The following is a 15669-nucleotide window of genomic DNA, read 5'->3' on the forward strand; positions in this document are numbered from 1 at the left end:
GTACCCACCTAGGTAATAGTAGGATAATATAGCTAAAAACACCCGAATCCATAGGCATCCCTGTACAATTTCATAAATGCCTCATAAAGTGTTTCCTTCCAAAAAATATCTATAGACTGGCACATACGCATATACCTTTTTTGCTGGTAAGGAGTTACTGGGAAAAACCTATATCATTTTATTAAAAGAAACTTTTAGAGCAATCAGCGCCTTGGGATATATTGTGTTGTAGGTATGCGAAAATGTAATTTTAAGCTTTTTTTTACAAAGCGACGCCAACCTGTGACGTCATGAAATTAAACATAAAGCAAAATTCAACTTTATTATCACGTTTTTATCTGCACTGTATAGATTTTTTATCACTTCAATGTGCACTGAAGGCACAATGCATTTTTATTGGCGCCAAGGTCAATGACCGGGAGGTCATAGAATGGCCCTTTAAAAGGATACAAGTTTTATAAAAATATTACCATTTAATACTATAGAACAACGGTAAACTATTTAAATTGTTAACGAATGAATCAATTTCTACCGATAACTTAGACCAATTGGACCTACTTACGCAAAAGGGAATCAACCCACACAATGATAGTTTTGAGAAAAAGCTGTTTTTGTCCAATTTTTGTATACAAGACAATTGTTTGTTATTTTGGACGAAAAATATTTACAATATTGTAAAAAATACTTTATTCTATCTATACAAATATAATATTGATGAAAATCATTTAACATAATTAAGGAATTTAAAAATAACTCAATGGTTCCTTTTAGCAAAACTATTTCTGTGTGGATTGATCTCTTGTTAATTTTTTATCTTGGAATAATTCTATAATAAAAATATAAAATGTCATATTTATTTAATATATTTTACTGAAAAAATATTTTTATTTATTTCCACATACAACTATTTTACAGGTAATACCCAATACAATAGCGTAGTACAATAGTTATGTAAAATAAAAATTCTTATATTAAAATGTTTTGTGGAATATCAAAAATTACTTAATCTAAATATTATTCTACTTCAAAATCAGACTGACCCGAAAAACCTTCCAGATCGTCTTCTATATTTGCATTTCCGTCAAGCTTGACGTAAAAATCATGTGAGTCTTATGGGATGGTTCTTTGTAAAAAACAAAAACAATTTCGTAGATTTTTTTAGATTTTCCGGTTACCATGGGGCTTGGATCTTGTTAGTTTATTGAACAACTAGTGTTATGTGGGTTGGTAAACTTGTGTTGAAAACGGTTTGTTCAGTAAAAATTGTCATATCATTTTGATCTTTACAGAGAGGATAGAAGGTACATTTTGAAAGCTCTCTACATACTTAACTCGATTTTGGCACATGTGTGTATTGGTTCCTGTTTGCATAAGTAGGTCCAATTTTAAATGGCACGCACGTAGCTATTTCCGGCAAAACCTAAGGAATCGGAAGTCCGAGAAATAAGCAATATCCTTTGAATACAGGACGAACCGTCAGGCATGTTCTAAATTGTTTGTAATTTTAGAATTAAAAGTAAGAAGGTACCTACATACCTGTTATATTGACACTTTGACCTATAGAATTATATTATTGCGAAAATCAGTGCTGTTATTAAAACTTTCAACTCTGACTCAATATTTTTACGACCCGGGAATTCATGCCTAGGGTAGCTCTTCCATCAAAGGCACTTAAGTACGGGTCACTTGTATTACGTATCAGATTTTGCAAAATCCGTATAATATAAAGCAATAACGCAAAATTCAACGTCACCCAGACACGTAGGTACACCTTAAGTCGACTTACAGGTAAATAAGCGACGAGACACCCGAGTTCCTTGAAAACCTCCGTCAACTTTCACTAAACTTCATAACACATACACAACACTATTGTCACAACGCTATTCACTCGTGAGAAACAGATAAACACCCCTACGTAAATAATTTACACACATATTTTGTTTAGTATTATGTTTAAGCAATCGTGGTCCGCGGCCACCACAACGCTCTCAGAGACGAATGAAATGACTGGACCGGAGTTTGCTTGCGCGAACGCAACACCGCATTCCAAGAGTGCTAATCGAGGCACATAAACTGCTCTCGTCTCTTTTTAACAAACAGTAAATCGTGAAGAGTGACGGAGATGCCGATCCCGCGCTTACCTCCATTCGGTATAGGTAGGTAGCCCCGTTATTCATACACAGGTAAACGCTATATTATTAAAAAATAAAAATATATGTGTTAGATAGATATTATACGATGATAGAGTTTCGAATTATTGCATAAACAATATTTTTGTAACAATTATGTTTATAGAATACTTGAATTAGCTTTTATAAGACAGTTACCTACAACTTACATAGATATGTTATAATTACCTATATTAATGTTTTATTATCAAACGTTGCAAGTAGAGCGGAATCTCGACATATTTTCGCAAACCAATTATCTTTACACATAAAATTGCAGATGGTAATTGGTTGTAAGCTTGGTAAGATAAAGAATTAGAAATTATGGACATTCGCGGTAAAAGTGAAAGCAGGTACCTACTAAAATATTTTTTTTGTAAAATGGAGGTAGTAATTAAATTAACAAATTCTTACATAATACTTCGCGAGCGTATCGGAAATGTAACGTGTAAAAATAAAAATTACTCAGTGCGGTCAAGTAAATAATATCTAATTCACTTATATTGTATGTTCTCAAAAATATTAAATAAGCATTATTTTTGTTAAAATATACTTGTGCTATGATATGTGAAATGATAGGTAGATCCATATAAATTAAAGCAAAAAACCTGCAATAAATTATTTCGTCACATAGGTAACGAGTAACAAATTATTGGTAACAATTACAGACAAGAAGTAATAAATAACGCCTGCGCGAAATTAATAGCGTTTTACCCTTTTGTAGTCATCGTAGCTTACATTATGTATCTCGTAGGAGCTAAAATGGAATTTTTATATGAGCAATATCACATGGTTACATTTTTGTAGCAACTGCAACGCATCTGAGCAGGCGAGTCGTTTTAGTGATTTCTGTAATCAATGGAAAAACAGTGCCATATTCAAAAAATAATTGCGTCTTAACATAAAGAAATTAACTGTATTGCCTTTACAAATTCTGTCACGTTCAATAAATAGAACAATCAAATGTTGGTCAAACAAAATGTGCCTCTCGAGTTAAAAATGTGTGCGTGGAAGATGATCTGTAATAAATAAATCAGCTGAAATTTACCTAAGAAAACATTTACAATGCAGTTATTTATTTCGTAATCAGCGAAATAAAAAATGTTTTATCATCATTAATCGATAAAGAATCTTATCGATGATCGATTAGTCACATTCAATTTCTGTTACATACGTAAGACTAGGCAGTATGGTTGAAAGACTATAGCTTGTTCTCTAAGGACGAAAAAAACATTCGTTCTGAACTTGTATTTAATTTATGTTTTGTCCGATGTCACGAAAACAGTCTTGTACATTATAAAACGTAGTGATTATATTCTCTTTGCATTATAAAGTAACATGCCTAAAGTTCGCAGAAGTAGAAAACCACCACCAGAAGGATGGGAACTTATAGAACCAACACTGGAAGAATTAGAACAGAAAATGCGCGAAGGTAATAACATAACCTAATGTTACATTGATACATTGTTATTGTCTCACATCCGTGAACATATAAACAGTAAACATTACCGAGCGAATTGTCTATTTACAGCGGAGACTGAGCCTCACGAAGGGAAACGAAAGCAAGAGTCGTTATGGCCTATTTTCAAAATACACCATCAGAAGTCACGGTACATATACGATCTTTTCTATAGACGCCGAGCTATTAGCAGAGAATTATACCAATACTGCTTGGATGAGAAAATAGCAGATGCTAATCTCATAGCGAAGTGGAAAAAGACGGGATACGAGAACTTATGCTGCTTGCGTTGTATCCAGACTAGAGATACGAACTTTGCGACGAATTGCATTTGCAGAGTTCCAAAAAGTAAGTTGGAAGAAGGTCGGATTGTTGAATGTGTGCATTGTGGATGTAGAGGGTGCTCAGGATAGAATCATTATATACCTGTAGTGTCTATCTCCATGGAACATTGGATATTTTAATAACAAAAACCTGTATTGTGGTAGACATAAATAGAATATTGAAAATTACAGAACTATGTTGAAAATTTCAATAGTTATTTATTGGCATAAAGAAGTTTAATAAATAGTGATTCAGATTTTATATTATTGGTATAAAGAAGTTTAACAGTAATGCAGTTTTGATAAGTAATTATTTCTTATGATAACGGACCACATTTGCTTAGAAGCTAAGTTTTTTGTACTGATTCATAAAACATTGGATAATATACCTATATACGAATTTCATTATATTTGTCTATGCCCTAAGGTATTTAATTTATCTTTAGCCACCCCCAGTTAATGGTATTCTAACTATAATTTTAGAAGCTCTGAAATGTTATCTATAGTTTGGTTGTTTAAAAGTTTTATAATGTGAATATTTTTTCATTACTTTCATATTAAAAATGCCACTAAAATTGATGTTTCTGTGCAACTCTTAGTAAAGTACATTTTTTAATTTGTGATCAAAGCGGTTAGATTGGCAATTTAATAAGAAATATTTTGGTAGTTTAACATTTTCAAAAAGATAGTATTCATTTTTTAAAGGAATTACTATTATTATTAGATACTATTTTTATGTTTATGTAAATTCCCACTCAGGTTAAGTTAGGTTCAAATTGAGTATTTCCTAGAAGATATAAATATCTCCATCTTTGTTTCTTCATATGGAAGTATCATATAAATTGGTTTCATATCCTATATGATTTTGTAAAACAAATAAAATTTAAGGAAATATTTAGTTTTATTATTAACTTGGTTTATTTGCAGCTCTGCTTTAACTATTATCAGAATAAAAGTTTTTTTCAAAGGTAACTGAACTGCAACCCACCTAAGAAAATTCCAAATTCTGGATACATCTTTCTTTTGTCAAGAAGATAATAAAGGAATAACTATATGAATGTCCAAATGATGTCAGTGTGACAGATTTTGTTGAGTTTTTGTTTATTAAATAGCACTATCTCGGCTGTGAACAAGCTTTTAAATGGCAGTTTAAGCTTTGTTTCTAAAATATTTTAATAGATTAATTTATACACCCTTTGACTTGGATTAAAATATTATAGGCTATATTTTCTTCCAGTAATTTGTTCTTACGATTTTTTTTTATTAGTATTTTGCTGGCATCATACAGATGGAGTTAGTGATTTAGTGACTTGTTGTAGAAAAGGCTTTTCACAAGGTTGTAGCCTCAAGGACTTTCTTATTTCTCTGACGAAAACAATACATATTTTGCATAGATTTATTTACTTATTATACATTTTGTATACACAACAGGAAAGACTTAAAGTTCTTAATATTAAACATTTTCGTTGTACAAATTAAAGTAGAAAACAAAGGAAATTATAATGAAAAATAAAGTTTTTTGAAACTTGACCACACACATTTTTATAAAGAAATTACAGGAACTAAACATCTTGATTTGTGAACTAAGAAAAATCTCAACCATATATAATTTACAATAAAGTTCAGAATATATGCTATAATTTTTAAACATTCCGTTTATTTATAACAATACTGAACTAAAAAACAATTCTTCAACAAAAAATAATTTCACAACCATATTTCTAACAATTCTTATCTAGCTAATTAATCAGTCTTGTACTCTTAGATATTATTTTAGACAAAAGAAAATAAAGACATGGCCACAAAGTTACACCATTACAGTCTTATGATCAATAGCTTTTGATAGTTCTATAATCAAATCTCTATAAATTATTGGGTTCATGTTCTTGCCCAGCAAATACAGAATGAACCAATCACCAAAACCAAACTTCCTCACTATTCGAGATACAAGACTCCTTTTGACATTCCTTAGCTGTCCCATAGTCATCATTGTGCGTAACGGAGGCAAAGAGAATACAAGTACACGGAAAAGAATGGCTAAAGTAGATACTAGTACTAATGCAATAAGCCAAAACCATAGAATTACAAATATCTTTTCATTGACAATGTTAAGTGGTAGAACGCATAGGCGATCTTTTATTTGGAGTGATCCAGAAGGGCCATAGCTTCTTAGCCAGCATTTGGTGAGTTTCGGGAAGTACTGGTCCATAGGATTGACAGAACCAAAGTCCATCATGTCGGCAGGCACGCGCGGGATGTGCGTGAAGGCGGCCACAGCGGCGCCGTAGTTGCGGAACGCGCCACCGAGGAATATGTCCAGCAGGAATATCTGACCAACCTATGAACATTATAATTTGTGACAATAGTAATACAAGTATTTCTGTTATTCTTTAAGCTGTTTAACTATAATTGGCTGTCTGAGATCAATTAATAAGTTAATTGTTTATTAAATATTTGTGTATCAATACCTAGCACCACCTAGCTCTAACGCATACAAATTTGAAAGTTAAAACCACTGTATGGTCATAATTGCAGGTAGGATTATACAATAATTTTACTACAATAATGCTAACAGCTTTTAAGAATTACAAAAGATTTGCTTTAAATATTTATGTTGTGATTACTATTATAAATATAAATAAAATATACTTACAACATTAACAAGGTTCAAAAGCTCACAGAAGGCATAGCGTAGAGCATACATGTTGTGCGTATACAGATTAGTATAGTGCAGATAGGAAACCAGCTCCCCTCGGCGGAAATCTGACCAATCTTTTGAGACTACCGGACTGCCTGTGAAGAATTTAATTATTATTTTTTCTTAAGGCGATACCTCAAGGTCCATTTTCATACATTTTGTTTCGGCTTTAATCTGGGTAACAAAACAAGTATTGGCAAGTAAAGAATTTAAATTCACGTCTAGTTAGTGATTAGTTCTCGCAGTTGAAAGAAAAATGTAAAAATAATTAATAATCATGGATATTTCTGCCTTTAAAATTTCGTCATATTAAATTTTAAAGGCCGAAATATCCATGATTATTAATTATTTTTACGTTTTTCTTTCAACTGCGAGAACTAATCACTAACTAGACGTGAATTTAAATTCTTTACTTGCCAATACTTGTTTTGTTACCCAGATTAAAGCCGAAACAAAATGTATGAAAATGGACCTTGAGCTACCACCTTAAGCCTCAAGCTTATTCAATACCATACTTTATTAAAATTGTAGTGATCTTTCTGTGAAAGCAAACAAAGTGAATCATATTTATAATATTAGTATGGATTATTATTAACACATATTAAAATATATAAGCTTATAAACAATACCTAGTATTAATATTAAGATGATTTAGTTACCTCAGTTTGTATGTTTTAAGTAATATAATATGTAAGTACATACCCAAATCAGCGGCCAATGCCTTCAGTCTGCCTCCCTCCCAGATTTTCCACAGGTACCTAGGCGTGTAGAACATGACAGCCTGACCGAGCAGCACAAAGCACACCCATTGGTAATATGTATGTTTGATTTGCTCATCATTCTCCGCTATGTTGGGACCCACACCAATGTATGCCATGTTTTTGCCTTCTATGCCTATTACATGAAGAATTTAAGTCATCAGATATAGGAATATAGGTTTTAAGACTCAGCCAATTTGTTGATACTGGTAGCATTATTAAGTTATGCCTGAAGTATCAGGTCAGAATACCGGGAAAAATCATTTTGATATACTTATTTGAAATATGGTGGAGATTTGGATAAAGATACATGAATTCAAAAATTGCTGGTGCATTGCTCTCCAGTGATATAAACTTTAGAGTAATAAATCTTTGATTGATGTTTTAAAAGTTGTTTATAGCATTTATACAAACCAGTGAATCTGCTCCGTAGCGTGTAAGTGCCGTATATCCAGCAGTAGCTGTTTACCGCATCCCGATCGTTGTCCTTGTCGCTATCGCTCATGCAGTGTATTGGTTCACCAAAAACTGTTTCGAAGTAACCAGCAACGTGAATACGAGAAGCATGATTACAGTCATTTTGTAATGCATGCGGAAGACATTGTTATCCGTACAAACGTTTTCAAACTTCAAAAAGGATCGAAATGGCATGAATAGGTCAATCATTTTTAATTATTATAGCTTCACACGCGGCGAAACGTAAATAAATTTGTTACAACTACCCGCCAAACAAATAATGGCGCTGATGACTGTAATCGACATTGTCAAAAAGTAATCCGGAAGTGAAGATTTTAAAAGTTGTAAAACAATACATAATTGTATTTAAAATTATTAAATAGCAATTATATGATAAAAATAAATTATCTAATACTAATGGTTTGAATTGCTTTAATTGAAACTAATTGTAATTAGAAGATATAATTATCATTAAAATTAAAATTCAGTTGCCCGGAAGTTAAGATCCGGAAGTAAATATTTAATATACGCACATACTTTTCTGAAGCAATAAATTAATTCTCAAACATAGTGTAACACTTAAATAAAAAAGCATAAATGGTAGCTGCAACTTTTTTATTGTGTCTATTTTAGTATAAAAGATGCATATTATTATGTGAAATGTAGAAGTTATCACAAACACCACACATTTACAATTAAGTATAATAAAAGGAATGTTAGAATACAATTACTATGAATAAATAAAAATGATTCTTCTCTTAATTTTATAGCCTTAAAATTATAATTGAGCAATCTTTGACATAGGTCAGCTCGTCAGCATTGTTCTTTTGTTTCCACCAATAATTAATAAATAAACTTATTATAATGTAGTTATGTACCTATTAGGAAGGTCACCTACGGCGACTTTTAGCAGCGATACTATCGTTGAATTGTATCGTTATTGCGTGTTAGTCGCATTTGCAACTGTTGCGCTCACATTCATTTAATGGCGTAGTATAGTGGATGACAAGGCAGCCCATCCTTGTGGCATGTACCTGTATAGCAATTTTGTTTGTTTTGTTGAAAGATTTTTATTTTTGCTTTCGTCTGGCTACTAGAAGCGGCAAATTCCTAAGCTACGCCAGGGCAGTGGCCCTGTATCCTGTATCTGAGTTACTACTGAAGCGATAGCTTGCTCATTGTAGCGATACAGAATCATGGACGTAGTCGAAGGTGAATTGCCAGTAACTGTATTACCGCAAAAGTCGGCGTGGGCGAATTCTCCTAGGTAAAGATAGAGTTGAACACGAGATTTTTTAGATTTAAGATTACCTTTATCCCAATTTTTACGATTATTCGTAACAAACATATCGACAGTTGAAGCGACATTTTTGTCGAAAAAATTTTAATAGTTTATAAAGACATAGAAAAAGGTGCTGATTTCGAATATGTATGAAACTTAGTATAGAAAAAAAAATTGCTTGTCAGTTAGCCTTTCAACCGTCGATATACTATCTGTAACTACAGTTTGCATGTCTATGCCAGTAGGTTTATGTTGAGATGGCTTATAGCGCGCATGTATCACTTCTCTCCCAAGCTCAAGGATAAATTTGTCGAAGGAATAAACGGACTATGTATAATATTAAAAAAAATCACATATTAATACAAAAAGCGTGAACCGACTTCAAAGTTAGGACATTAGCTCTCTGATACCACTTGGCGTTGACTTGCTCGTACATAGACCAAACAAATCAGCCCAATAAATCTTCGTCACAGGTGCATTATTATAATTGATTTGATAATTATCGTCATCGATCCGGGATCAATCATCAATCCATGACTCCTCACATACAAATAAAATCCACAATTATTTTCACTTATAATTTACTTTTAAAATGTTCGTTGTCCCCGAACGCCATGTTGCCCAATGCGAATATATTGTCTGGATCTAGTGCTTTCTTCGCGGCTAGAAGTAATAGTCTGCCGGGTTCGCTGACGGTGTCCGTGTACCACTTCTTGCGCAGTTTCCCTACACCGTGATGATGCGATATTGATCCTAGAAAGATTACAATAAATAAATATAAACATAAAGTTGGATATAGTCATATTTTCCAGGATAAAACTTGTCTATATGTTAATCTGTTAATGTTGCTCATGGTAGGATATATTTTATATCTGTCCGGATAGCGACCACGGTACACAAGGTGTTAAAACCCGCTATCATGGCTCACGTAAGTCTCGCGTCCCGGGATTAGCCTGTGTATATACGGTACCAACAGGCCGGCATAATTGTGGCAACTGCCGAAGGGTAATCATCTCATGTCAATTGATATTCTATTGGACCACGCTCCTCTTACTATCGGGTCTAGTGGCGACTTTTCCGAGCGATATAAAAAAAAACCCAAGACATGGTCTATTTGTGTGCCAAAGTTTATCCGAATCCGTTCAGCAATGTTTACTTCTAACAAACACCCAAATATATCCACACATTTGCATATACAAATATTAGTAAAATGCGATATAACTATAAAATAAAATATAGTACGTACCCCCGGAGGCGATGATTTCATCTCGTGCGGCTTCTTCGATCTCCTCGTAGGTGGCGACAGGATCCTCGCAGTCGCCCGAGTAGTGACCGAAGTAGAAGTATATACAGCAACCCGCGTCGTACCTGTTTACAATCATATATTGTAGCCCTGTATTGTATACTGTCCCAATGCTGGGCACGGGCCTTCTGTAATATTGAGAGGGATTAGGCTTAGTCCACCACGCTGGCCTAGTGATTGGTAGACTTCACATACCCTCAAAATTCTTATAGAGAACTGAACTGAACTGAACTAAACTGAAGGAATTCTACCTATGTTTGTACAGTTCGGGTTGATAGATCGACGAAAATATTTAGTAAAAAATATTTTAATTTAGTGCTTTGTAATTTGGCCAACAGTTTCTATAAAAGATCAGATTTGAGTAAAGTGTTTACTGGGGGCCTTATATGGACAGTCTCTCACTAGGATGAGCTGACATGACAAAAGAATGCAAGGCCTTACGTCTGCGTGAGCCTGGCGGAGACGAGGAAGTGTGTGATGTCCCGGGCGCGGCACTCGTGTGCGACGCGGCGCTTGACGTTGCGGCACAGCGCCTGCGCGCGGTCCCACGGCACCGACGTCTCGAACGACTCCGCCACGATGTCGTACTCCATCGCCACGTCCTGCGCACACCGGACTTGTACAGTGTACACTCCTCTATACTAATACTAGCTTTTGATTTTTGATTGCAGCTCCGTCTGCGTTAGTTTTTCCGGGATAAAAGCCTATAACTCAAGGATAACATAGCTTCCTATTATTAAAAAAAGGTATATATTAAAATCTGTTAAGTAGTTTCTAAGACTTCAGCTTTATGTACTAGTATACATAGTAGCGGCGATGCCCTTGTTAGGAGTAGAACAGACCTCTGTAATGATTGTCCGTAGATTTAAAAAACAAAGGACAGGCAGCTCTGACTTTCTAAAGTTATGTATGTATTATTTGTGAATCATCGTTCGCCTTAACGGTGAACGAAATATTTATCCTGGAAAAATGTTTACACAAACGGAGACGCAAACAAAAGCTAGTGAAATATAATACCGGAACACAAACTCACCCTCAAATAAGCAATAACAAAGGTAAGAGTGTAGCCCGTCTCGCCGTTGGAGGCGCCGGCCGGCACGCCGCCGTACTTCGCAGCTATGCTGTTCAACTTCTTCTCCCGTTCCGCCACCTCTTCCGAAGAGCCCTCCATTAGCAGCGTCACTACACACAGCTTCTTAGGGTCGAAGCCTTTGATGCGAGTTATGTAGAGCCGCTTGAGACCGTCGAGGAGGACTCCGCCCCACGAGTTCTCCATTTTCAGGGCTTGGCCGAAACGGAACTGTGGTGTTGATTTTTATTTTGTTAGTGTCAATGGTGGAATATAAATTTCTCTTCTCTATTGATGGATTAATTAGAAATCTACGATATATATTTTATTGCTTTGAATGTCGAGACGAGCATGCCGTTCGCCTAATGGTAAGCGATACGACCGCCAATAAAGAATAGAAACACCATCCAACAACTAGAATTACAAAGTATTGTTTAGTATTCCACTGCGCTCGCCATCCTGAGACATGAGATGTTAAATCTTATTTTGTCCAGTAGTTACTGGCTACAATGTATATTTCTAACTCTCTGATGTATATCTAACAATAGGATAAAAAATAATGATAGAATATAATTAACAAGTTGTGATAAATTAAATGGGCGACGCAGCGTAGGCAGGCGCCCCACGAGATGGACCGACGACCTGGTGAGGGCCCAGAACCAGTCCCTATGGCGCTCAATGGGGGAGGCCTATGTCCAGCAGTGGACGATTCCCTGCTGAAATGATGATAAATGAAATCTCCATACACACCTGTTCATTGTCCATGAGCCGTATGCTGGACGGCTGCAGGCGTTTCTTGGCGACCTCCCGCTCGAAGTAGAAGCCCGAATCCCAGTCCGGGAAGACTAGAGAACCGTACTGCGTCACCTCGGGCAGTGGACGGATTTTTATTGTCACCTAGAATGGTACAGCATATCTTTGTAAAGGGACTGGTGCTTAGCTGATGGAAGACGTTTTATCTGTATGGGTATTTCAGCTTTTACTATTACACCAAGTAGTTGACGAGGTAATGGCTTGGACGACATTGAAGCCGATGTGATAACTACATTATAAAATTCACAATGTATTTCAGGATGACAGTACAACTCCGTTATAAGAGTCAAAATGATTTCGCTTCGGTAGTCGTCTCGGTAGAGCTCTATCAATATTAAAATCAGTTCTACATACACACATTCACGTCCATAATTCCAGACTCCGGGCTGATATTGAATAGAAAATCCCAATATTACTTTGTCCAACCCGGGAATCCAACTACGCCAACGAGACAGTCATAATATACTGGGATAAATATTATCCCGGGATAAAAAGTAGCCTATAACTCTCAAGAGTAATGTAGCTTCCCATTAGTTAAAAAAAATCAAAATCTGCTTAGTAATTCTTGAGATTTGCGCATTCAAACAAACTTTTCAGCTTAATATATTAGTATAGATTACCAACCTCAGTCACAACTCCGAAGCACCCTTCAGATCCCATGACGACGTGTTCCCATTCCGGGCCACACGATATTCTCGGCACGCGACAATTCTTCTCTATCACGCCGCGAGGTGTCACCACCTGTCAAACAATATATTTGACAAATGTACCAAGATTACTTCAAAACAGGACGATAAAATGTTTTCAGATACCTACAAGATGTAATAAACAACGAAACGATAATTAAATGGCATTTTGTTTCATTTTAATTAAATGTATAAACTATTGTTTTGTTTTAAATCAAATTGGTCGGACAAAAAATATGCAGATTTCATCATATTTAGGAAGACAAATCTTAAAATAAAAGTTCTCGATTTTTAATTACATACGTAATCACCTTCACAATTTTTTTTTCTGTAACTGTGCAAAATAAACTAAAATACATTTGAATGGACCACCAGGGTCTCTAAAACGCGAATAATAAAAACAGACAGTACCTTTCTTACTAGTTCGTCAATACCAACCTTAGTTTGCACGACCAGATCCTCGATATTCCCATAGGTGTTCTTCTTCATACCACTGGCTCTGGTGGCTACCCATCCACCCAGGGTGGAGAACTCGTACGAGTCCGGCTCGTGGCCCACCGTGAACCCGCGCGCGCGCATCTCACGCTCCAAGTCTTGACCTATTATACCCGCCTGGAGGTAATGCGATTGAAGTTCAGTCTGACGTTTATGGTATGATGTCTTTAAAGTAAAGATTTTTGCTCCAATTTCTTGTAACACATTGTCCAATGATATCAGAGTGACAATTCAAAGAATATGGTCTGATAACAAACTTAATGTAATACATTTATTTAGACTATGTAACAGAATGACATCATCGGTAGAAGATATTCTATATCAGAATACATTGCAAATAATTAAAAAAAATAACTTGCTTATTTATAACAACGTTTTTAACAGGCCTGGACATCTCCGTATGGCCGATCATGATGAAATCAGCTTCTTACCTGAACCCTCGCCAGCAGCTGTTCCTTGTCGAGCCACAGTATGGAGTTCATGTCGCTGGTGTCGAGCGCCACTATCGGCCGCGGCTCGTTCTCCGGACACGTCACGGCCCCTGACACGGACGTGCCGCCGCCGAACGGGATGATCACGAACTTATGACGCGACGCGCATTTCACTATCTTCTCTACCTGTGACATTATACAATTGTTTTACCATTGATTTATATCTCCTTAAATGCGGATAAATGGTAACAATAATCAAAATAAATCATTTACTAGTGAAAGAAACTATTCTTACAAGATTTGCAATGGCGGGTGTGAGCGCGGGATAGTCCAATACCTAAACAGTATTTTCTGACTGACAGTGGCAAAGGGTGTTATTTTCTGAAAGGGAATCCGGAATCCCAGAATTCGGGCTCCCTTTCAGTAAATTTCACTTAATTTAAGTGTTTAACAAAGTATAACTTATGGCTAATAGCGTAACTAATAGCATAACTAATAGCGTTCGGGGTACAACATTGCTCTGAGTTTCGTTCTACAGTCCGAAGTCTGTAATCGGTGCCCGATATGGTAGGCTCGCTATGATATTTGTCCATCATGACCAAGTTCCGTCCCAAGATGTTATCATGATTATAGCAAAAAGTTTTTGCCCTGGTTGAGCCTTTGCCTACCCTTTTGAGAGTACAGATGTAACGTATATGTTGTTGTTTGAACTTCTGTTGTACGAAATGTTTTTAACTGACACTTAGCATATTAAAGTAAAATAATTAGGGTATCAGGTACAAATAATGGAAATTAATTCAAAGTCACGCAAATGTTTATTTTATTTTTCAATTAAAGAGGAAAACACTGTGTCTTTGAGAGAAGTTACATATGTAAATATGATCCCTTAATGTTGTTTCGCTTAAATTAGGTTTGAATCTTCTTATTTATTTTTATTATTTTTCACTCAGTGCTTAGCTGTTTTTAATTTAAATAATAAATAAGTAACAATGATGTGTCAACGTGGTTAGAGCTGAAATCCAGAATACCCTATATTTATATACCTTAGTGGAATGTATTCATTGTAATCGCTTTTGTTGTTCAAATAATTATTTTGGAAGATCGTAAAATAAAACTAGAGGTGAATTTCATACCAGAAGCTTCGTAATGATTATAAGGTTTGATGCCTCGACCATCGCTTCGAGGTCTGGGGTTCGAATCCCGTGTTGGGCAAAATGATATTGGGTTTTTCTATTCAGTATTTGTCTGGAGTCTGGAATTTGCGCCCGATGTGACGATAGGCTCACCTTCCATCACACCACACAGGCGCAAAATGGGTGCTCTGGTAGTACTTCTAACTACCCCTTTGAACATAAAAGCGTGATGTGTTTTTTTGTTTGCTTTATTGTTCCCAGGAGATGACAGTGATATGTTGAGCGGGGTCGCAGGGCGAAGGTTATAAGAGCCTGGTCTTGCCCCCCAATTTTAAATATTATACCACCAAAAAATATATCAGACAAATAAATCCTATTGCGTCATTTACAATTCACACCTTGTTTTCAGTCCACATACGGATATAAAAATACATATCTATGAAAACGCACACATTCAATAACTACATAGGATGTGTCCTTATTAATTTGCGGAAACCATTGTTAATCGTCACTGAACATTGTGACGTCATATAGATCTGTATAACTATAGTATACATTCGAGTAGGCGCGTAACATTGTCATATTTTACAACTAC

At 35.5% G+C, this 15669-nt stretch overlaps 4 protein-coding genes across 4 annotated transcripts in view; 1 reads left to right on the forward strand and 3 right to left on the reverse strand.

Moving 5' to 3' along the window:
- Positions 1 to 2022, reverse strand: part of LOC115442777 (unconventional myosin-XV) — a 108458-nt gene extending 106436 nt beyond the window's left edge. The window contains exon 1 of the mRNA XM_037437744.1: positions 1787 to 2022. The gene's annotated coding sequence lies outside the window, so the exon portion shown is untranslated. The remainder of the gene's footprint in view (positions 1 to 1786) is intronic.
- Positions 2023 to 3345: 1323 nt separating this feature from the next.
- LOC115442793 (protein BUD31 homolog) lies at positions 3346 to 4844 on the forward strand. The gene is made up of 2 exons (XM_030167952.2): positions 3346 to 3600; positions 3700 to 4844. The coding sequence occupies exons 1-2, from the start codon at positions 3507 to 3509 to the stop codon at positions 4038 to 4040; spliced, it is 435 nt and encodes a 144-aa protein (XP_030023812.1). The 5' UTR covers positions 3346 to 3506; the 3' UTR covers positions 4041 to 4844.
- Positions 4845 to 5332: 488 nt separating this feature from the next.
- LOC115442792 (innexin inx2) lies at positions 5333 to 8169 on the reverse strand. Its single transcript, XM_030167951.2, is given in 5 exon segments — positions 5333 to 6288; positions 6604 to 6743; positions 7351 to 7542; positions 7821 to 7934; positions 7937 to 8169. Coding segments are annotated over 5 exon segments (1113 nt in total). The 5' UTR covers positions 8073 to 8169; the 3' UTR covers positions 5333 to 5757.
- Positions 8170 to 8460: 291 nt separating this feature from the next.
- The window catches only part of LOC115442791 (alkyldihydroxyacetonephosphate synthase), a 28316-nt gene continuing 21107 nt past the window's right edge, over positions 8461 to 15669 (reverse strand). The window contains exons 4-11 of the mRNA XM_030167950.2: positions 13942 to 14127; positions 13454 to 13627; positions 12954 to 13070; positions 12267 to 12413; positions 11481 to 11747; positions 10889 to 11049; positions 10391 to 10512; positions 8461 to 9897 (exon numbers count right to left, since the gene is read on the reverse strand). Coding sequence (XP_030023810.1) covers positions 9719 to 9897; positions 10391 to 10512; positions 10889 to 11049; positions 11481 to 11747; positions 12267 to 12413; positions 12954 to 13070; positions 13454 to 13627; positions 13942 to 14127 — 1353 coding nt within the window. The 3' untranslated portion in view covers positions 8461 to 9718. The remainder of the gene's footprint in view (positions 9898 to 10390; positions 10513 to 10888; positions 11050 to 11480; positions 11748 to 12266; positions 12414 to 12953; positions 13071 to 13453; positions 13628 to 13941; positions 14128 to 15669) is intronic.

Source organism: Manduca sexta, chromosome 12, assembly GCF_014839805.1.
Source record: "Manduca sexta isolate Smith_Timp_Sample1 chromosome 12, JHU_Msex_v1.0, whole genome shotgun sequence".
NCBI lineage: Eukaryota > Metazoa > Arthropoda > Insecta > Lepidoptera > Sphingidae > Manduca > Manduca sexta.

Bases quoted from the DNA above. Each gene is read 5' to 3' on its own strand.
- LOC115442793 (XM_030167952.2), top strand. From the start codon at position 3,507: ATGCCTAAAGTTCGCAGAAGTAGAAAACCACCACCAGAAGGATGGGAA. The intron at 3,601-3,699 runs GTAATAACATAA...GTCTATTTACAG, and splicing joins AGAACAGAAAATGCGCGAAG to CGGAGACTGAGCCTCACGAA.